General features: G+C 35.7%; 1 protein-coding gene across 1 annotated transcript in view; it reads left to right on the top strand.

Annotated features, from left to right (window-relative positions):
• The window catches only part of PPP1R9A (protein phosphatase 1 regulatory subunit 9A), a 315,687-nt gene that overhangs the window by 150,442 nt on the left and 141,633 nt on the right, over positions 1-23,612 (top strand). Inside the window, 3 exon segments of the mRNA XM_035723249.1 lie at positions 2,554-2,584; positions 2,587-2,683; positions 10,387-10,509. Coding sequence (XP_035579142.1) covers positions 2,554-2,584; positions 2,587-2,683; positions 10,387-10,509 — 251 coding nt within the window.

Consider the following 23,612-nt stretch of genomic DNA (forward strand, 5'->3'; position numbering starts at 1 on the left):
TTTCCTATGTACCCACATAATTTACCAGACTATGGAGCAAGCTGAAGATGAAAAGTATCTTACATTATTTCTTTTCTACAGAATGAAATGGTGATATAGTCCTCTGATTGCTAGATGCCTCAAAAATTATTTAAAACACACCATTTCCAATATGGAGTCATACAGTTACTTGTTTTATTTAGTTTCAGGATACCCCCAAATGAACTTTATAAACTAGCCCAATTGATAGCAGAGTGTTTTGGGATCCTGAAAAAAGTCAGGAAGGTGTTAATTTATTTGAAACAGTTCTCCCATACTTATATTTTACACACACACACACACACACACACACACACACACACACACGTACACATGCATGTATATACACACACATTTATTTATTCACTTATTCTGTGGTAGCAAAATTGAGCTATGTTCCAGCATGGATATCAATTAAATCTTTGTTCTACAGTCACATATATATTCTTGGACCTTCAGCAGATGTAGACAAGTAGCAAACATCAGTGGAATAATTTCCCAGTCATATCTGCCAATAATTTGCAGGACATGTACGTTCCAGATCCAGCTAACTTTTTTGTGTGTTGTTAAAGTGTGCTCCCCTAGGCATGTTGCTTTCTTGTCCACTCAGCTGTGTGTTTCTAAAAGATATGGATATAGATATGGATTTTTTTGTCTAAGATCTTATATTTGAAATGTGTGTTCTATCTCTTCTACACTCAAATACACGAATTCTTGTTTATTCTCTTAAGATTCAGCTCAAATATTTTGCCCTTCGTGAAATTCTTCCCTTTTTCAGGCAAGTAAGAAAGACTACTTGGCATAGTCTTCTGTTACAACAGGTATCACATTATACTGTGTTTGTTTACATTGATTTCTGTGTCCCTACCAAGCTGTGAGCTACTTGAGACCATACCTTCTCTAAGGTCCAGCACAGTGGTCTGACATAGAGAAAGGTACAAACCCTATAGTTTAGAAATATGCCTTTGGATGCAGTAATGTTTATTATGGTGGGGAAATGTGGTAGAGACCAAATGAGTGGCTTGAGGCCATGAAAACATGTTGAAAGTCAGGAAGAAAAACAGTATTCATCCTGGCACAAATATTATAAATGACATGATTTTGATAAATTTATACCATACTACATCTGCTTCTTAATGTATACAACATATATTCCTGGTTTATAGGTTACCATATATAGCATACAAGAGTTGCCAGTTTTCCAATAATAAGAATGTAAAACGCACCTGGACCAGCAGGACTAGCTTTATAGGCAATAGATTTGATTTCTTTCATCTCTGTCCTTCTGTTCTGCTTTCTTTTTTTATTATAGCTTCTTATGTATATTTAAAAAAAACTTCCCCTAGATTTAAGATTTTGAGGACATTACAGAGTTTTTTTCAGGCACCGTTTAGGATACTTAATATTTATTAAATCTAATAAAAAATGTCAGTTTTTATTATACATATTAATTGGACTTGATGAATTATGCATTTCTTTCTTTTAGATATTCCTCCGTGAATTAAGTAAGGGGTGGTATACCTGTTTCCAGTTACTTTTCAAATAGAACAAATTCAGCAGAAAGAAGGGCAATCAGGTTTCTTACAGACACATCTGAAGACCATATTTAGTTGTAATCCTTTGAATGATTTAGGTCAGAAAGAGCTCTTGAGCAATATTTTGACAGCCATTTCGTGGAAAGGCTCAATCAGAATCTAATATGGATCTACATGCAGGTTAAATAAGAGATGACAGATAAGAGCCTTATGCAGCTCAGTACAGTATATATGTGCTACCAAAGCGAGCAGCTCGGTACAGTATAGAAGTCAGTTTCAGTGATTCTGTGATTGAAATATAATTATAGTACCAACACACCATGACCCTGGGGCTTGTGTAGGTCACGGCATGAAATGGATTCAGTGTGGGTGTTTGCTTAGGTAAACAAGGTCCTTCACCATAGTTTCATCAGGAACCAGCAGAGCATTGCAGCTAATATGATATACAGATTCCATAAAAAGCAATGAATATTGCTTTTTATTTGCTTATTTATTTATTGCTATCAAATAATATATCCTCTGGCTACTGTTGTCTCCCCGATTATTAAAAGTGGTAGAATGACATACATTTTAAAATGTAAGTTATTTTTATTCTGATTCAGTTTTCCTTAATTCTTAACATCTTCACTGATTTTATTTTTTATTTTTTATTTTTTTAAAGATTTCATTTATGTATTTGACAGAGAGAGCCACAGCGAGAGAGGGAACACAAGCAGGGGGAGTGGGAGAGGGAGAAGCAGGCTTCCCGCCGAGCAGCGAGCCCAATGCAGGACTTGATCCCAGGACCCTGGGATCATGACCTGAGCTGGAAGCAGACGCTTAATGACTGAGCCACCCAGGCACCCTCTTCATTGATTTTAAAGATAAAACAGTTGTTTCAAAGAAATTCATTGGTCAAAATTTTTAACTTATATAGTTTACATACTTAGCAGGTTTTTTGGTTTTAATTAGGAAAGCCATCTTTCTGGATTATCATCTTCTTGTTGACCTCCTACTACAGGTTTTCAGCACATACTCCAATGAAGACTATGACAGAGGAACGATGAAGTGGACCCTGTGGCTGCTTCTGCCGAGTATGAACTTGAAAAGCGTGTAGAAAAGCTGGAACTTTTCCCAGTGGAACTAGAGAAAGGGTATATGAGCTCCACAACATTTGTAATATCATTATATGGCTATTTTTAATAACACAAAAATGACCTTTTTTTTTTTTTTTTGCATGTAGACTCCCCCCCCCCCTGGAAGGGTTGGAGAAAGTGGTAATTCTATTGGAGGATTTAATTTCTTTATTAAATTTCAAAAGTAGTTGATATGAGCTCTGTATAGATGGTAGACTGAAAGACTCTTTCTTCCCTTCCACTTCCAGCTAAAAGCCATCTGCTCTAGTTGGCTGGGATGGTGACTGGGAGTAGGGAGGTGTGGGTGGGGGCCTGACGTTTGGTCGGTACTCTTGCGAAGGGCTGGTGCTGGTGAGTGCAGGTGGAAGTGGGGGGTCAGGTGGTTGGGGGGGGAGGTGGAAGTGGGGGGGTTTGCGTTTTTTGGTGGAGGGAGAGTGGTCATGGTTGGGCTCTGAATGTAGTAGATGGGGGAGTGCTGGGCCTTTAGATTATGGATTTTTGGAATGGAGACAGTGGAATCCTCTCTGAGGGGAGAGGTCTAAGAGAGAGCAGGGAGAATGGGAGCAGAGGGGCTTCCTCTTGATTTCTCCTCTTGGAATCAGCCTGCCTGCAGTGGGAAGTGAGGACCCATGGGACCAGAGACTGCCATGTTTATCGTCCTGTAAGATGGGCACCCGGGAATGGACTGGGACCGAGTGAACAGGGAAATATCACATCTCAGAGAGCCTTACAAAAAAGCAGAACAAACAGATGACAGCTTGAATGACAAAAAGAAGCAAATGAAAAATCAACTGAGGATATCAAGTATGGCTTTAAAAAGACATTCTTAGGCCAATCAACAAACAAAAAAACGTTGATTTTAAAAAATTAGAAATTTCAGTAGAGGAATTGAAGAGGAAAGGGTGGTATTGTTGAGACGCAAATTGGTGATCTAGAAGGTTAAGCATAAGAATGAGCCGAACTAATTCTTAAGTGATAGAGTAAACATCCACAAAAAATCATGACAGAGACCCAAAATATAAATTATAGGTGACAGAAGGGGAAAAGACATAGAGGATGAGAGACATAGTAGAGAAAACATGGAAGAAATTTTCCTGAGCTCAGAAAAGACCTGAGCCTCCTATTTGGAAGGGCTTATCCAATTGATTGAGAGACGACTTGGAAAACACCCCGCATTTAGGCATAGCCTGGGAGAAGTCCTCATCTTCAACATAAAGTATAAATTTTACAAAATACCACACTCAAATCAAAGCAAACAAAGAAGCAAAGGTACTTGCCAAAGCAACATTATTAGACTAGTATCAGATTTCTCATTTGTAACACTGGACGTGGGAGGCAGACATAAAATTTCACACATCCAAGAATCCTGTATCCATCCCAGAGAGCATTTACCTGTCTTCTGGTGAAAGAAGGAAAGTTGCTGATATCTAAGGATCTAAAGAACACATGACCTGCATACTTCCCAATTAGCAAGGAGGAAAAGAAACAAAGAACAACTTGTTCTAAATAGCAAAGATGAGGGAAAAGAGTTGAAAACTGTAACTTTTGGGCATAAAATTACTTGGATTAAAAAAATGTAAAGAATACCGGTCATTACGCCAGACATGACTGGCTAATTGTTCCCATTAAGAGACACTTTTCATTTGAGGTTAAAAAGGATGTAAGAATGATACTTATATTTTTCATTCATTTAAAATGTAAAAACCATTACTAGCTTATAGTCCATACAAAAACAGCTGTGGGATTTGGCTGTGGGCCACTGTATTGCTTATAATAGCAAAAATGAGAATAATCCAAATATTCATTAACGACAGAAAAGGGTAAAATGAAGGAGCCTCAGTTCCATGCAGCAGTGTGTATGATTCTTACAAACATGAAATTGAAGGGGGATAAAAAGCAAATCACAGAAGAAGCCATTCAGTATAATTCCATTTATTTAAATTTCAAAGCCAGGAAAAATTCAATGGCATATCGTTTAAAGATACACAAATAAGTGGTTTTAATAAGTGGTTTTAAAAAATGGAGGTCATGATTGGCACGATATTTAGGATAGTGGTTACCGAGGGGAGAGTTATGGTATCAGGGAGAGGTGCAGAGTGAGCTTTTCAGGTATTGGTAGTGTTCTGTATCTTTGCTAGCATGTGGATATTCATTTTATTTTTAAACACAGTGTTTTGTAAATAAATGTTTTCATGAACTCTTTTGTGTTTTTCACAAAAAAAAGTTAAAACTAGAAAAATTAAGCTAGAAAAGAGCCAAGTGAAGTAGAATTATTTGTAATCTTTTGAGAAACCTCCATCCTGTTTCCCCAAAGTGGCTGCACCATTTTGCATTCACAGCAACAGTGCACAAGAGTTCCCCTTATTCTGCATCCTTGCCAACACTTGTTATCTCTTGTTTTTTGGATGGTAGCCATTCTAACATTCTGACTCTAATAAGGTGATTTCTCACTGTGGTTTTGATTTGCATTTCTCTGATGGTGAGTGATGTTGAATATCTTTTCATGTCTTCTTTGGAAAAATGTCTATTCACTTCCTCTGCCTATCAAATCACATTTGGCTTTTTGCTGTTGAGTTGCATGAGTTCTTTATATATTTTGGATATTAACCCCTTATCAAATATTTTCTCCCATTTTCTAGGCTGTCTTTTCATTCTGTTAATGGTTTCCTTTGCTGTGCAGAAGTTTTTTAGTTTAATGTAATCCCACTTGTTTATTTTTGCTTTTGGTGTGAAATCCAAAAAGTCATTGCCAAGACTGATGTCAAGGGACTTACCTGCTGTTTTATTTTAGGAGTTTTATGGTTTCAAGTCTTAAATGTAAGTTTTTTTAATCCATTTTGAGTTGATTTTTATGTATGGTGTAAGATAGGGGTCCAGTTTTGTTCTTTCTTTTTTTTTTTAATGTGTCTGTCTAGTTTTACCAGCACCATTTATTGAAGTGGCCATCCTTTCCCTATGGTATATTCTTGGCTTCTTTGTCGTAAATTAATTGACCAAATATGATAAGTTTATTTTAGAGCTCTCTATTCTATTCCACTGATCTGTGTGTCTGTTTTTATGTCAGTACCATACTGTTTTGTAATACAGTTTAAAACCAGGAAGTGTTATGCTTCTAGCTTTGTTCGTTCTCAAGTTTGCTTTAGCTATTTGGAGTTTTTTTGTGGTGCCATACAAATTTTAGGATTCTTTGTTCTATCTCTGTGAAAAATGTCATTGCATTTTGATAGAGATTAAATTGAATTGATAGATTGCTTTGGGTCATATGGACATTTTAATAATATTAATTCTTTGAATCCTTGAGTATGGACAATCTTTCCACTTATTTGTGTCTTCAGTTTCCTTCATCAGTGTCTTACAGCTTTCAGAATTTCAGATCTTTCACCTCCTTGGTTAAGTTAATTCCTAGGTATTTTACTCTTTTTTGATGGAATTGTGAATGGAACTCTTTTTTTTTAAGATTTATTTATTTATTTTTAGAGAGAGAGGGAGAGCACATGGAGAAATAAGGGCAGAGGGACAAGGGGAGAGAGAATCTTAAACAGGCTTTGCACCCAACACAGAGCCTAATGCAGGGCTTGATCTTCGGACTCCGAGCCGAAATCAACAGTCAGATGCTTAACCGACTGAGCCACCCAGGCTTTCTTAATTGCTCTTTCTGATAGTTTGTTGTTAGTGTATAGAGACCTAAATATGATACGAACTATAGATTATAATACCAACAGAGACTTTTTACTTTCAAATTGAGGAAACACTTAAAAAAATAAATAAATTGAGGAAACACTAGAAATATTTCAGTTAAAACCAGGTATCTGATTTGGAATGCTCTTTAAATGAAATAGTATAAACAGTAGAAAACAAAAGATGAAAAGTAACCTTTTGATGATTTTTATTATAGGATATGTATTATAATTATATATGAAAGCTATAATGAGAGGCCAAACTGATTCTAATTTTAAAATACTAGAATTGATAAGATTATATATGTAAGAGGAGGTCAGGTGTCACATACATGAAAGAAAATTAGTCGTTTTTTCTCTATATTTACGTTAAGTACATAAATGTGAAAATGGGAACATTTCATTTACAATAGCACAAAAACAACAAAATACTTATTAATCACTAAGAAAAACAGTATTTATCTGTTGAAAATCCATCTTTGACAGATAGAAGATGTAAACAAATAGAAGGATATACCATATTCTTGGATGAAAAGACTCAGTATGGAAAAGTCCCTTCTATTCTTCATCTCTAATACCTACAAATTAATATATAAAATTAATGGAGTTCAAATAGAACTGCCATCAGGGTTGAATTGGGAGAGAGGATTGCATAATGTAATACTAAATTTTATATGGAAAAATACAGACCTAAGGGAAGTATGAAAAAGAATGTGAAAGGTCTTAATTTCTTAAATATCTGAATTTAATGTAAAGCCTCTATAATCAGAACAAATTGTATTCATATAGCAATTGATCAGTGGAACAAGGTAGAAAATCCAGAGAAAGATGTTAGTATGCATGAGAATTTGATATACGACGTGTATGATATTCTAATTTAGGGTAATAGGGTGCTTTACAAAGTGTTCTGGCGTAACTGGGCATCTGTGTGGAAGAATATAAAGTTAGGCACCTTCATTTGCATTATATCATATAAAAAACAACTCTACCTGGATTAGATAATTAAATATTAAAAATAAAGTAATAAAGGTATTTGACAAAAAACTTACAAGACCACATAAATCTTGTAGGCATGTTGGAGGCGGGGCTTAACCAAAGTGGAAAAGCAGAAGTTAAAAAAGAAAAGAGGGTCCAATCAATCAGTCCAAAATTTTAAGCTTTTAAAGGCAATATTGTCAAACAAAGACAATAGATAAATAATAAATTGGGGGGGGCATCTTCATTATAAATGACATGGAGTTAATATGTATAATATGCTAAGAACCTTAAAAAGAGAAAAGAGACAGGGAAAACTCAGTAGAAAAAATTGGCAATTTACCAAAGAGGACACATGAATACAAGCTCAAATCTCACTAGCAATAAGGGGAATGCTAAGCCAACATGAGCTTCTTTTCTTAAGAGAAAAGATAAGCTCTGAGCACCAGAGTGTGGTGACAGCATCTTTCATGGTAACTCAGCCTCACAGTGTTTTCCACTGTTTCCCGGCTGCTTTGCCTACTTAGTGCTTTTTCTGTCCCTAGGAGGGGCTAGACAGAGGAAGACCAGGGGGCTGCCGGGTTCTTGACAGTCACAGGAATCAGTGGCCTTCAAGGATATGGCTCTGGAATTCACCCATTGTTGACACATCTCACAGAGATGCAATCAGTCAATTGGTTTCTGTGTGTTGATTGTATTCTTCCTTCAATTGTCTTTCAGTTATCATCTTGTCTTGCAGGCAGTCTGCACTGGAATTGAGGATGGCTCAAGCTATTATCGCTTTTCCTACAATTGGGTTTTCAGCTCTGCAAATCTGAGTGATTTTCCAGTGAGAGCAACAGGGTTGCTAAGGCAGGAAGAAAGATAATTTTACTAAAGCCTGAGCCCAGGCAGGGAAAATGCACTTAAAAACGAAGACATATGATTTTCATGCAGGATATTTGCAGGAAGCAACTACTTAATGGCATGGTGGTACAAAGAATCCACATTTGAAAGGAGCTCTTTGAGTGTACTGAGTAAGGGAAAGTTTCCCTTACAGCCCAACATTGGCTTGACACGTGGTAATTCATAATGAAGAGAAACTCCTGTAAATAAGATGAATGTGAACAAGAATTCAGCTAAATGCTTAATACATACCAGATTTCATGTAGGAGAGAGAAGTCCTGTGGCATTATTTAATGTGGACGATTCTACAGTGATCATCTCTTAAATGACACAAGAGCAAACACTCTGGGAGAAACACTTACATGTATGTAAACATTGGGAAGGCTTTGGGTCATCATTCATCCTTTCACCAACACGAATAGATTCCCACACCAGGAAACTCTAGGAATATGATGAATGTGGGCAGAAGTTCAGCTATATAGCTAACCTTCTATACACATAGGACAATTCCTGTGGGAGAGAAGAAACTTTGTACATGTGACCAGTGAGGAAGAGCCTTTAGCACAGATCTAACTTTTCTTTTCCCAAGAAAACTCATTCTGGGGAGAAACCCTAAATGTTGGAAAATTTTTAACCAGAGAAAACCTCTGGATGAACTTGAGTATCTATACCAGAGAAACAATGAGAATGAAATAAATATGGGAAATCACATGTGTGCGAACATTCTAAATACAAGGAATGAAAGAACTTCTCCATTGATGACTCGTACAGTAGTCACCATTAAAGTTCTCATGCTGGAGAGGTGCCTATGCCTAAAATCAATGCGGAAGTACCCTCATCTGGGGATCACATTGAACAGTTCTTCCGGGGAGAACACTCTACGAAGCTCTCTTTAGCACACAACTGAGTAAACAAATCACACTTTTTTCGAATGACATGTTTTTAAACATATGTAGAATACAGATGTAGGATTATAAATTGTACTTAGAAACACTTAAAGCAGAAATCGGTGACAAGTAGTAATAATCAATGAGATGAACCCTATTCAAGAGATTACTGATTAAGAATACTTAGTGTATTAAATGTTATTGCTAAAAAGTCTTAAAAGCATCAAGCATTCTGCTGACTAGATGAGCCAGTTTTCCTTTAGACAGCCCTTCACTGCTGATCAGCGAGTGTCTTGTTTTTTATGCAGCTCATACAACATGGTTCCAAAGACTCTGAGGCTATCAGAAAATAACTTTCAGTGTTGACCAAAAAATGTGGAATCTGAAATAGTGTATCTTTTATTTCATTGATGTTAAAATACATATGTTCATGGAAATATGGATAAACACATTATTGTAAATGAATTTAAAAGTGTATTTGTCAGTGTTGTTCATCGGGTGAGGAACATGGACACAAAAATGAATGCCTGTCAGTAGAGAAGTGATTGGTTAAGTTATGATACCATCTCACCATGCAATATTATGCAATCATTAGAAGTGATTTAGGGCTATGTAAGTTGATATCCATGAGGTATCATTGAATTAGGAAAGTAAGCCGCAGAGAGAACTAGGTTTAATGCGATCTTATTTGTATAAAGCAAATAGGAAGGAAAAATGAGCCATTGTATATACACACATATACATATATGTGTGTATATTTATATTTATGCATATATACATATATATTGTAGCTGTTGCTACTTTTATATGCTTATATAGTAGGACTGAAGAAAGTACTGAAAGACACATGCCACCTTATTAAACATGAATGGGGATATGAACCAAAAAAGCAAAGACCACATAAATGAAGGGGAAATTTTAGATACATTATGATCACATTCATTTAAAATAATATATATGTGTTTTGGCATGTATGCTTTTGTGTTTAAAATATATTATTTAGAGAGGCTGTGTTTTAAGGAAGATTGATTTACTCCATGATCAAATTGTTATTTTTTTCTTGGGGTCACAAATAAATAGCCAACTGCAGTAATAAAATGAGATTAAACTCTCAAGTCTTTTGAGGGGATCTTATTTAACATCTTTACTCCCCAGCATAGAAAAAATATTCTGCCAAGATAAGCCTGTCATATAGTCCATAAAGAACAAAACTAAAAGCAAAAAAGAGGTCTCACCAGCTAATTGTGGGCTAGTGTAAAACTTATGGTTGTTGCATTGTTTTTCCCTTTTTCATAGATGAGGAAGGACTTGGTATAAGCATTATTGGAATGGGTGTTGGAGCAGATGCTGGACTTGAAAAGCTGGGAATATTTGTCAAGACAGTAACAGAAGGTGGTGCTGCTCAGAGGGATGGCAGGTAAGCTAACCACTGTCATTAATAACTAAAATGCTAACTACTGTCGTTAATAACTAAAATCTTCTAGAAACTTTATTGGGAGTTTCTTTCAATGGTAGCTTTCTTCTTTTGATTTTTTTAGGACAGAATTTCGAAGTGTGTCTCAGATATGGAAAAGGTTAAAACACTTGAATTACTTTCTGATTTGCAGGTAAAACGCCTGCTTTCTTTAATGTATATTAGGTAAATGGGGGGTTGGATCTACTATCTCTATCTGTCTACCTTTGGTACCTATCCCTTCATCTCTCTGTCTAGTGGGAAAGGGGCAGAAACATGGGTGTCTATTGTTTCAAAATATGTCCTGTGGAGATCAGCGTATAGTTTCACTTCAGAAATATCGAAACAAATGGTAATATTTCTGGCACTTTTGAGAATGACCAAGGTAGAAGGGAAAATAGGAACCCTAACTCTGCAATGATGATAATTCTGGAAATCATGTTTCTCAAAATGTATCCTATCTAAAAACACAAGTTCTTGAGTGCCAACTAAACCTGTGGAATTAAATCTCTCAGAGAGGACTCCGACAGTCTTTACTTAAGCATCCACCTTGGGTAATCTGGAGGCACACCAGCACATCAGATGGTTGTTGTTTTATGTCTTAGCTTTCATCATCTCAGGCTGCAAGTATCTTTAAAGATTTTTAATGAATCCTCACTCTTCGTTCCTCCTGCATCAGGTTGGGGCTGAAGCAGAGGTTGGCAATAGAAATAAAAGTAGGTCCAAAAATATGAGTGCCAAATTCAAAGAAATGTCATCTTATTTTTTTTCAGGAGCACAGAGTAACTAGCTTTGATTGTTTTTCAAGGTTTCAGTATATATCACTTAACCATCTTGATATCACTTAACCAACATGGTAAAGCATATTGAAAATCATTTGTAAACCTCTGGTGGAACACATAAGTAGCATTATTTCTTTTGTAATCCTAAATACACATATTGATATACACAGATATTTTCCAAGGGGAACTAAATTTATTTAAATAGAATGCCACGCCAGGATCATCTCTTTCCATGAGGCTAGGGACCACATCTCAATCAGTAGCCTTATTTGTATTCCTGTGGACTTGAACAGAGAAAGTCTGAAATGAATCTTTTGAGTGAATGTTCAGTTGATTGAATGTGTATCACACTTAAAACAAAGTAGGATATTAATATTTTGTGTTAAAATACAATTTGTTAACAGTCTTCCCCATTTTCAAATATTTACGGAAATAACCTCTTTACCCTTTCAGTGAATTATATAATGGTAGTAGCAAAAACTTCTGATTATTGATTTAGAAACCTTCTTCCAAGTGAGCTAAAATTTGTTTGTAAAATCTGTGTCATTTCTCTTTAAGTTTCACGGAAAATTTAAAAACTATTCCAAAATGATAGGAAATACTTCTTATTGTTAGTATTCAAACAGCATGAAATTATTACGAACTCTCTCTCTTAAGTGGGCCACAAAACCAAACCAAAATACAAATTGATTAAAAAACAAAAAGGTAGAAAATTTTGCATTCAGCTCTTAGCCAATTCCCATTGTTCTAAACTCAGACCGATTTGTTTTTCCATCACTCACTTTTAAAATTAGGTTTGTTTTTCATTAACCTATTTCCTTATTTGTTGTCCTACATAGGTTCAGTGTTCCCACCAGTAGGAGATCAGTCTCTATCTATCAGTCTCAGTGTGCATTTCCTCAGTCTTTTTAAATGGATATTTATCTAGTATAGTAATCCTGCTGTTGTTACAATAGATGCTTAATAAATGTCTCAGTGAGTATATTAAGGAAGGCAATTTGATGAAATGAAGAGAATCTTTGGGAACATGTGACCAGGAGCCTAATTCTGTCCCCTCTACTTACCAGCTGTGGGATATTGAACAAATTAACTTAATTTTCATGTTATCTACATTGCAGGGTTGCTGTAAGCATTCAATATGCTTATGTAAATTAAAACCTTCCACAGCACTGTGTATGAAACAAAACTGTTCTTGAATGAAGTAGGAATAAGCTTTCTTTTTAAATGTATTTAAAAATAGTTATTATGGGAAGTCTTAAGAAAAACTACAGAAAGATGTATAAAATATGTACAGAATCATAAAATTTTAGAGGTTCAGAGGAACTTTAGAGATCTTTAAATTCATACTTTTTGTTTTATGTGTGTGTAAAAATTGAGGATATATATGTGTATGTATAGTCTCATTATTAGACCTATGGCAGTGTTCACATCTTTTTAAAGTATTATATTATTATTCCCACCATTACTGTTGTGCTCATTTGCACAATTTTAAATGTTTGTTGTTTAAAATTTATCAGTATAAAAAGATTACAAAAAGAACAGTTGATTGCTTCCTCCAGTTAATAATTTTTTTAAAAAGTTACGTCTACTTATGGATATAGAAAAATACTGTGTTAAGGATTTACAAAGCGCTATGGTCAGTATGATGCCAGTCTTCTGTGAATATGTTTTCTATTTGTTCATCCCTTCCCCCAACCTCTCTTTCTCTTTCTTTTTCTTTCTCTCAAAAAATGTAGTAATACACACCAAAATATTGAATGGCTCTTTTCCATGTGGGCTTTTAAAAATTCCAGTTAATGTGGAATATTTAATTTTTCTACAGAAAATTTATACTTGTATATATATATTTTAAACTACAACTAAAAATAATAAAGTTATCATGTGACCTCGGGAAAGTTGCTCTTCAGACCTCAGTTATGGACAAAATTAAAGTTCTGGATTAGGTGTTCTTTATAATTCCTTTTAGCTCTAAAAGGATAAAAGTTTTGGGGCGCCTGGGTGGCTCACTCGTTGGGCATCTGCCTTCGGCTCAGGTCATGATCTCAGGGTCCTGGGATCAAGCCCCACATCGGGCTCCCTGCTCAGCGGGGAGCCTGCTTCTCCCTCTCCCACCCCCCATGCTTGTGTTCCCTCTCTTGCTGTCTCTCTCTGTCAAATAAATAAATAAAATCTTAAAAAAAAAATAACTTCTCTCATAAAAAAATCTTTAAAAAAATAAAAATAAAAGGATGAAAGTTTTTTTTAACCCTTCTACTAGCTTGCTTTAGTTTCTTTCTCTCTCTCTCTTTTTTTTTTTTTTTAGAGACAGACACAGAGAGAGAATGTGTGTGTGCGCGCGTGTGAGTAGGGGAGGGGCAGAGGGAGAGGGAGAGAGAAACTTAAACAGACTCTGTGATGAGCCTGGAGCCAGACGCAGAGCCTGATGCTGGGCTCCATCCCATGACCCTGAAATCATGACCTGAGCTGAAATCAAGAGTCTGTCAACTGACTGAGCCACCCAGGCGCCCCTTGCTTTAGTTTTTCAACTCTATTTAAGAAAATGATTTCAGTTTGATCTCAGATTAGTCATATTACCTTCAAGGGATGTTAAATAAACAGACTTATAGACTTACCCAGGACATTCTTTTCTCCCTCCTCCCCACTTACTGCCCCAACATATTTGTTGTGATTGCTTTTACCCCTTCTAAACATCTCATAAACTCACCATATTTTGAGCTCTTTTAAAAATTTGCCATGGACATTTATCTCCTGTGTCATTCAGAGTGTAGTTAAAAAGTTTTGAGTCTTCCTTCCTTTTTGATGTTATGTTCAACACTGAAATTTTCTTTTGTCAAGCTTTTCATGTCTGTCTGTACCTTTTTATATGATGCCTGAAATGTAGGGGTTCTCAATAAATATTTGTTGAATGAATGAATACTTGTGCTTTAATCACTTTCAAAACATTTACTTAGGCCTAACGTTTTTCTCCCCCCTCCCCTCCCCCTCCCTTCTTTTTCTTTTCTCTCCCTCTTTCTCTTTTTTGTGGTATCCTAACTCTTAATAATCACTTGCAATTGAGCTAAGTGACATGAGTTGATAGCCATTTCCACCATCTGTTTTAGTTTTAAATTTTTAGTAAAATAATAACTACAAATGATATTAAATAAGATTAATTTTAGTAAAATAAAATATTAATTTTATTAAATACATTTTTATGTATTAAATATTATTTTATTAAAATTTAAATATTTAGCAAAAATAGTATTAATAATAAAACCATTAGCTTTGCTCGCCATACATTTTACAATTGATACACAGGACACTAATTATTTCTCCAGTTCTCTTTCATGAATCTATAAAGCAAAATCAACTTTATGATAACACAATTGAAAATGCTGATAGTGGAATAAGTCCTGTGGGTGGTAACTGACAAATGATAGTAATGACACTGTGCTAAAGAGGCAAATTAAAAATGCATCTGGGATCTGCTTTGTTTCTGGCTCCTATGTTTATTTCTTAGACGTTTGCATGTCATCATTTGAGAACACTATCCTGTTTGTTTTTTTCTGAAAAAAGTTACCAAATATGAAACGAGGGTGCTATGTAGTTGACCTTCATTCAAGCCTCTCAAGGTTTTCAACTGATTTTAATTGTTTTTGACCAGCTTTTGGGTAGGAAGCAACACATAAAACAGATGAAGAGTTTTATTCTTCGCTTTCCCTGCAGCAGACGCTCCCTGGGCGGGACCCATCTGTGCCCCTGGGGCGCCCTCCTGCCCGGGACAACCTGAATGGAAACTGCTGTTTTAATTGTGTCCATCTGTCATGATTCCGTAGTCGAGGGTTTCCTCTCAGTGCACACACTCCTGCGTCACTCTCCTCGTCAAGTATTTTGCTTGTTCACCCCTTAGAGAGTTGGGATATTACTGCTTTGATATGGACATATTTTCATATACATTTAAAACTCCACTATCTGGCGTTTCGCGGAAAATTGTGTTGACCCGAGTTTATTAATGTTGCTCCAGCTGGTCTCCCTCTCATTCAGCCTCAGTTGCTTTGTTTACATAGGCCCTGTGAGGTAGAATTTTTGTTTTTGTTTCCCCTTCCCAGATACATCATTGTCGGTAGATAAATATCCAGTAACGTTAAACAAACCCTAGAATCGTCCAGCATATATATATTTTTGTTAGCTTACCCCCATCGGTTCTGGGTTTTAGATTCCGAGTTGAGGGACATCAGAAATACAGTGGGGGCTGCAGAGCAGGAATTTTACACTGTCTGTCATTTATTAGTACACAAAAACCATTACAGACTAGCCAGGTACATTCCTGCAAACTCCGTTCCAGTAGGCGGTGTTTCCAGGGAAAAACAGGCTATTTCCTGTGTCATTCTGTACAACTTCTGGAAAGCCCAGATTGTCTGTATGTATTCTTTGTGCTTTGGGATGGTCTGATTCAGAGAGCTGTCTGTTTAATTTTTACCACCGGGACTCATGCCTGGTCTTTTTTGTGCTTCTAATTATGAACCAAGATTTGAGAGATTATCAGTGTTAGTATAGGAAAACCTTTTACTCTACCATAATAACCATTTATGTATTAAATACCCTGCCAGCTCATGATCTCGTGGGTTGTAGGGTCAGAGTATGATGGCAATAAACCTGAATTGCTACCCTTTCTTTTTAACCGGTATCATTCCTCCCATCCCCTGTCCAGTCCTCTTTACCTCTCCTCCTTCTGCTCATTTTTAGTTTCTTGAGTTTGTCTCCACCTTAATCACCACATAGTCTTCCTCTATGAAATGGTAAATTAAAATGCCGCTCAAAATATCAAACTCAATAGAACTTCCCTCCCTCCCTCCCTCTTTTAAATTAAAAGTGGTTTTATTTCCTTGGTGTTTTTTAATTGTGTATCAGATTTTCATTTTTTTTCCTTTAATGAATGTAACACTTTTGAAATGAGGACTTTTTAAAATAAATATTCTTTTAATGAAAATAATAATCAAATAGCACTGAGCTCTCTTCATCCCCTTAATGCTGTCTGTATTGAGGCAGGCAGGAAGAATTATGTAGGATCAGGAACCTGCATTTTAATCATAGGCTGCCTCTTCCTCATACTGGTGTGACCGCAAAGAGCAAATCCGTGCCAAATATCTGTTGTCGCTGTCCCTGTTGCACAGAGTGCTTTATATAAAGCTTGGGTCACTTCTGTCTTCCCAGGGACCATTTCCAGTGCTCTTCATTCCTTTGTGAGCTCCCTATTTCCATATTATTTTCCTTCTCCCTGAGGGGCTGCCTTTAACGTTTCATCACCAGGTCTGATGGTGGTGAATTCTTTCAGTTTTGTATGTCTGAAAACATCTTTTTGTTTTACCTTTGCTTTTTAAAGATATATTTTCTTTGTGTATAGAATTTTAGGTTGATGGGTTTGTTTTTTTTTTTACCTTTTAGTATTTTTTTCAGACCTTTTTTTTTTCTGATTTTAGGCACATGAGTGCATGAACAAAAGTATGTGTACACAGATGAATTAAGAAAATTAGGAAGTGCTACACATATTGTTGTATTTTCTGCTTATTTAAGTGAATTGTATATGAGAAGCATTGTAAAATCTCTGTTGACAAGCAGAAGCTCAAAACTACGTGTATTAATTCCCCCTGTCCTTTATATTTTTTTGAGACAATGCCTTTTTGGCTTTGGGTTATAGATTATAGATCCTTGAGTCCAGAACCTTTAGTTATTTTATTGTTATGCACATAAAAGAAAAGCCAAAATTTCCTTATAAATACAAGAGAAATAAAATGATATGTATTTAATAATAGCTATTAGCAATAATAAATAAATAATAAACAAACAAATAATAACAAAATATAAAAGGCATAGAAGACTGCCTGACATATAGTAAACACTCAACAGATACTATCTTGATGAATAAAAAGTATAAAACCCCCAAAGCTATATATTCAACTGATCCTTAATTTTTGTTAAGTAAGTAAACAAAGGCATAATATGCACAGAAAAAAATCTGGAAGGAAATTCACCAGCAGAATTTTAGTAGTGATCAACTCTAGATGGTGGGATTACATAAAATTTTTGTCTTCTTTATATTTTTCTTTATTTTCCTAATTTTCAATGATGACCATGTATTACACTAAAACTTTAAAAATATTTTCTAAAATTAGCAAATGCTAATTTGACACTTGAGGATGGCATTTCATGGTGACCGCGGAAACAGTCTAAAAAGTTTTCCTTTAGACTGAAGCATTATAGCACTTGCTCTTCTGTCAAATTTATTGTTTTGAAAATTATATACCTAATTTTTGAGACATCCAGGAACTTTTTCTTAGACCTAATCTTCTTAAACTTTTCAGTGTCGTATTATAATCACTTATTTCTAATGAGATCCGTGCCCCCCCCCCCGGTTTTGTTTTTTTTTGTTGTTTTTTTGTTAGGGGGTGTGTGTGTGTGTGAGAGAGAGAGAGAGAGAGAGAAAGCGAGGAAGAGAGAGCGAAGGAGAGGGAGACAACTATATAGATCCTTTTCCTCTTATTTTTCATTCTGTATTATAAGAATGTTTATCTTTCAAATTAGCTTCTTAAACTCATTTTTATATTCAGTCAGGGAACTGATTTTTTTTAAATGACTCTATAGAAATTAATCCCAAATTCATACCCCAGTCTTGGTGCATGTAGAACCTGTTCACTTATATCACTTATGTCTTATTTTTATCTCAAATTCAACATAAATTGAATTCCTCTTTTCATTTTTTTCTTCCTTTCCCTTGGTCTGAACTACCTGTTTTTTTTCTGTGTTGACCCTATTTTTCATTACTTTAGATTTCCAGTCATCCTCTGTTCTTTCATTTATTTTACCTATATAATATCTTACTATATTGGATATTTTTTTCTTTGGAATGTTCCTCAGATTCTTCTTTTGTGTTCATTCTTTGAGCCATATCTCTGGATCAAGTCTTTCTCTTATTATGCTGTGGTTTGTGTGACGTTTCTTTCAGCTGATCTTTCCCAGTTTATCCTTACCTTGTTCCAAGATTATTCTTCTACAGTTATCACTTTGTTTGTACAGCCTTTGTGAATAATAGTATATAGTTTCCTCCATTTTCTTTTTTTTTTTGCCAGTCAGAGCCCAAGGTCTTATTGACTTTGAATATCTGTGTTATTTAAGTGCCTATTCAGTTGTCTGCTTCATTCAGGAAGATTACATTTATTGTCTGCACTGCCTTCCTTCCCCAACCTCCTTCCACGTCTTAGTTAAAATAATAATTACTGTAACTACAATGTATTAAGGCCATATAATACATCAATTATTGTGCAAACCCTTTCCCATACATTTTTGCTAATATTACAACCAGCATGGTAGTTATACTAGACCTTCTTTATCTAAACTGAGGATTAATTCTTTCAGGAATTCATAGTTGAAGAAACTTAAGGTTTCATAGAAAATGGAATTAAGGGGTGCCTGGGTGGCTCAGTCGGTTAAACATCTGACTCTTGATTTTTGACTCAGGCCCTGATCTCAGGGTTGTGGGGTCTAGTCCCTCATAGGGCTCCACAGCTCTCTGGGGAGTGAGCTTGTCCCTCTCCCTCCCCTGCTGCCCCTTCCCCCTACTTGCACGTGCACTCTATCTCAAATAAATTAATAAATAAAATCTTAAAAAGTAAAGAAAATGGGATTAAGAAAACTGTGGTCTGAGGTAAGTGGATGAAAACATCTAAATAAACATTTGCTAAAATAAAGCAATCAAAATGTGTTGTAAAGAAAGAGACTATCAATTACACATCTTAAATTTTTCCTCTAATAGATGCAGTACTGTTCATTTACATTTAGCATTTTGCAAATTATGTACTTTTCAGTAGGATACCTTTTGCTAACTCCTATCCAGCATTAGGAAAATGCTTGTGAATTTGTTTTATCCTCTGTTGGTGATATGGCTTTGAGTGGCATTTCCCACCCCCCCAATACTTTTTCCAAGTATTCATTGCTTTTCCAGTTTTTGTAGATTTGGATTTGTTTACCACCAAGGCCTGAGACCCTGTGGCTCAACTCATCAGTCTCCTTTATTCCTTTTTCACTTTCACAGTGCTTGCAGGATGGGTGGGTGGGTCTGGATTTATTTTACTTCACATTTCTTTCTCTCTTCCCAGCGCTACTTTGTAGAAACATTCACTCCCAGTCTACCATCTGCTTTTTAGCTCTTTTCTTTTTCTGTCTTTCAGTCATTGCTTTTTCTATTTCTCTACATCACACAGATGTAAAAATATTCCTAAAACAACATACAGATGGGAAACAGCATTGGGGACTTTGAGTAGACTACCAATAAGTGAAAGTTTTGGGATTGAAATTTAGCTCTAGGCAACTCCAGGACCCAGATCCTTTTCTTACTACCATACTTCTTTCATACTCTTCACCCTACCCAAAATAGTATTTTTCTCATCATTTTGTTACCTTTGACTTCAAGGTTAAACTTAGTGTCCAGTTCATCCTTGAAACCATTCAACTGTCATTGGTGGAGCCCAGCTGAACGCTCAGCCTCTGTACTCTTGTACATAATAGTCTGTAGCACATGCTTTTATGTTTACTTGTTTGTCATCATGTCATGTGTATTGAGTGTGTATCCATAGATTTATGGTTAAATCATTAAGAGCAGGGACCACAGTTACATTTCTGGTGTCTTCTATAGCAACATGGAGGTACTAGACTTTTGATAAGCACTCGAGCCCATGTATGAATGGATTGATGCCACTTATAAGATTCAGTCTTTTGGGGGCAAATTTCCTTATGACTTTAGTTTTTAATGTTTGTTCTGTTACTCTTCCTAAAGATAATTTCCAGTAATCTCTAGTCTTTGTGAGGGTCACATTTCCATTTCTTTTTGTTTGTTTGTTTATGTTGGTAGCACTGTGCACTATAGCTGATGACTTTCTTGGCTTATTTGCAAGAACACCATGACTTCGTTGTGAATCCATCTATTCTCAGTTTTTTCTTTGCTCTGGTTCCACTTGACTCTCACCTCACAGAGTCAATAGCCTTCCCCTGTTAATATCAACTTATTTTGTTCATACCTTTCTTAACACACTTACTGTAATATTTCACACGCCGTGTCTCCAGTTCCTGCATACACACATACCCCTGTACTTCCGTAAACATTGTGTGTGTGTGTGTGTGTGTGTGTGTGTGTGTGTGTGTGAGATATTCTGACACAGGAATCATACTTCATTCAAATGTGTATCCCAGTGACTCTCACTGTTCTTGGAGTAGAGTCGTGATTGACTCACTCTTGCTAAATTACTGACTGAATGAATCAATCAGATCAATGAAGCAAGCATATTATTTTTCTCTACTTATATTTTTCTAGCACTTTTGCTATCTTCCTTCTGATTAGAGTACTTAGAAATGTCCCTCTAATTGTATTTGTTTCATTGCATTTTATCTAAATTATCCTGTTCAAGGATGTGTATTTTCAGAAATTTCTTTGACCTTGCTTGTACTTCCTTTATTCTTGTCCATTAAGACAATCATCATCCTCATTTTCTTTCACCTCTGATTACTCTGTCTATTGACAATGTAAAAACCTGTATTTTGCTTTTATTTCCTCCCCAGTAAATGCTAGCCCTGGATGTATTGGCTTACCAAGAAAACCTGTTTTAGAAATTTCCTGTCCTCTATTTAGTTAGTCCTCTCACTCATCCTTGAACTTTTGTCTTTTCTTAAAACGTCTACCTTCTCAAATGCTCTTGCCCGATTCAAGTCACCTTACCATCTGTTCATTTTCTAAAAGCATAACAATGACATTCCTTTTGAGAGTTTGAGCTTTTCAGCTTTACTTGCATCCGCCCCCCAGAAAACCAACTGTGTTCATCTTTCAAATTCTGTAATTCAACTTTAATTTGACTTTTTAAAATACAAAGTATATTTTAAATTAAATAGTTGAAAGATAAAGAATTTCTTCTTGCCTCTATCTTCCATAGATACTGGTAAATCAGGCACTTGAACTGCCATGAGTTTCTTGGAGAGCTGCCATGCATTTACAACGCAGTCATTGGTCACTCAGAAACATTGAGGAACTGTTGCTGTCAAAGCATGTGTTGAGCATATATTGCTTCCAGAGCATTCCATTTGACTTCATGTAAAGGTTAGGAAGAAATAAAGTCGTAATTTTGGCCATTAAAGTAGTTTAGAATCAACTTAAAACACAACGTCCCCACCCCCCAACACATCCCCACACAACAAAATGACTTTCATAAAGCAACACAAGGAAATGTTAAAGTATATTACACAAATTATGTGCACACAGACATAAAGATAGAAAGTTAAAAAAAATGCTACTAAGATTAAGTAACATTTAATCAGGAAAGATGTTTTCTAGACAGCCTCTGAGAAAAAAATATTTAAATGACAACTGGCCAAGAGAAGATGTCACAGAAAAGAGGTTGGCATAAATAGAATGATGGAAAGTGAGCCAATAATTAGGACATTTGCCTCTTTTGAGTCTTATCAACAGCAGTGTATAAAAAAATGTTATCCTAAAAGTGGACATTTAACTTTTGTCCCATCCACAGAATAAACTACACAGAAAAGGAATTTTTTCTTTTCCTTTATTCTCCAAAATGGTTTAATAAGATTAGCAATACATAATTATTGCTCTGGGCTCAGATAAAAGACCCACGAAGTTGGCAATCTGTTTGCTTAGGGAGACCTTATACCTCAAGAAATAATAAACAATTACCTGGTAACATGTAACATTCAGCGAAGGTATAAAACATATGGTGTAGAAGAGGTTCACAGGACAGAAAAGAGCATTCGGCTTGGCTAAACAGATGAATGCTCAAAGAGAAGTTCACGTTTGAGCTGGGCTCTTAGGAGAAAGCTGTTGAGAGGAGAGAAGGGACGTATGGGCAAGTGTTTCGTAGAGGATACAAAGGCAGGAATGTGAACAGTCTTTTCAGGGTGTGGCCTGCCTTACAGTTCTCAGTTATGTGAGGATGTTGTTGGACAAAAATGAAAATGTAGTTGAGTTGATACTAGTAGATGGTAATATGGTATTAGGCTAGGTAAATAAATGGAGACGTAGCAATGTTTATAACAGCATTTTCAACATTTTTAAGACGTCACATGTCCCTATATTAATCTGTAGATTCAAAGAAATATCAATTAAAATCCCAGCAGGCATTTAGTTTTTAAGGAAATTGAGTAGCTGGTTCTAAAATGCATATGGAAATGCAAGGGACCTAGAATAAAAATTCTGAAAAAGAATAAAGTTAGAGGACTGACGTTACCTGATTTTACAAGACTTACTATGAAGCCTCAGTAACCAAGACTGTGTGATATTGGCATAAAAATAAAAATATATGGGATAGAATAGAAAGTGAGGAATAGATTAAGATGTATATAGTCAGTCAACTTTCAGTAAAAGTGTCATGATAACTCAGTGCTAAAATGTACAGTTTTTTCAACAAATAGCAGTAAAAGAATTAGCTATCCATATAAGGAAAAAAAGCCACAAATGTTACCACACCATAATTAATTAACTTTGATTAATTAATCAAAATTAACATAGGTCTAGACGAAAGAGTTCCAACTATGAAACCTCTAAAAGAACGCATAGGTGAAAATCCTTGTATCATCACATTAAACAAAGGTTTCTAACACAGCTCACAAAAGCTCAGACCATCAAGGAAAAACTGGCAATTTGAATTTCATTAAAATCACAACTTTTTTACTTTGAGAGACACAGTTACAAAATGAAAAGAGAAGCTATGGGCAAGGAGAAAATATTTGCAAAACATACATACAGGATATGAATAACATTTACAAGGGAATAATAGCAACCTAATTTTAAAAATTACGGACAAAAGATTTGACAGCCATTTCACAGAGAAGACTGTATGAATGGCCAGTAGATTTGAAAATATGTTCATCATCATTAGTGAATGCAAATTAAAACTGCATTGAGATACCATTGCATACCTACTAGAATGGCTAACAATAAGAACACTGACAATATAAAATATTGGCAAGGATGTTGAGAGATGGAACATTCATACATGACTGGTGGGAATATAGAATTTTATTGCCACTTAGGACAACAGTGTGGCAGTTCTTTTAAAGTTAAACAGATTCTTTTTTTTAATTTCTATTTATTTATTTGATAGAGAGACCGCGAGAGAGGGAACACAAGCAGGGAGAGTGGGAGAGGGAAGAAGCAGGCTCCCCGCCAAGCAGGGAGCCCGATGCGGGGCTCGATCCCAGGACCCTGAGACCATGACCTGAGCCGAAGGCAGTCGCTCAACCAACTGA

The sequence above is a fragment of the Zalophus californianus genome, chromosome 12 (assembly GCF_009762305.2).
Source record: "Zalophus californianus isolate mZalCal1 chromosome 12, mZalCal1.pri.v2, whole genome shotgun sequence".
Taxonomy (NCBI): Eukaryota; Metazoa; Chordata; class Mammalia; order Carnivora; family Otariidae; genus Zalophus; species Zalophus californianus.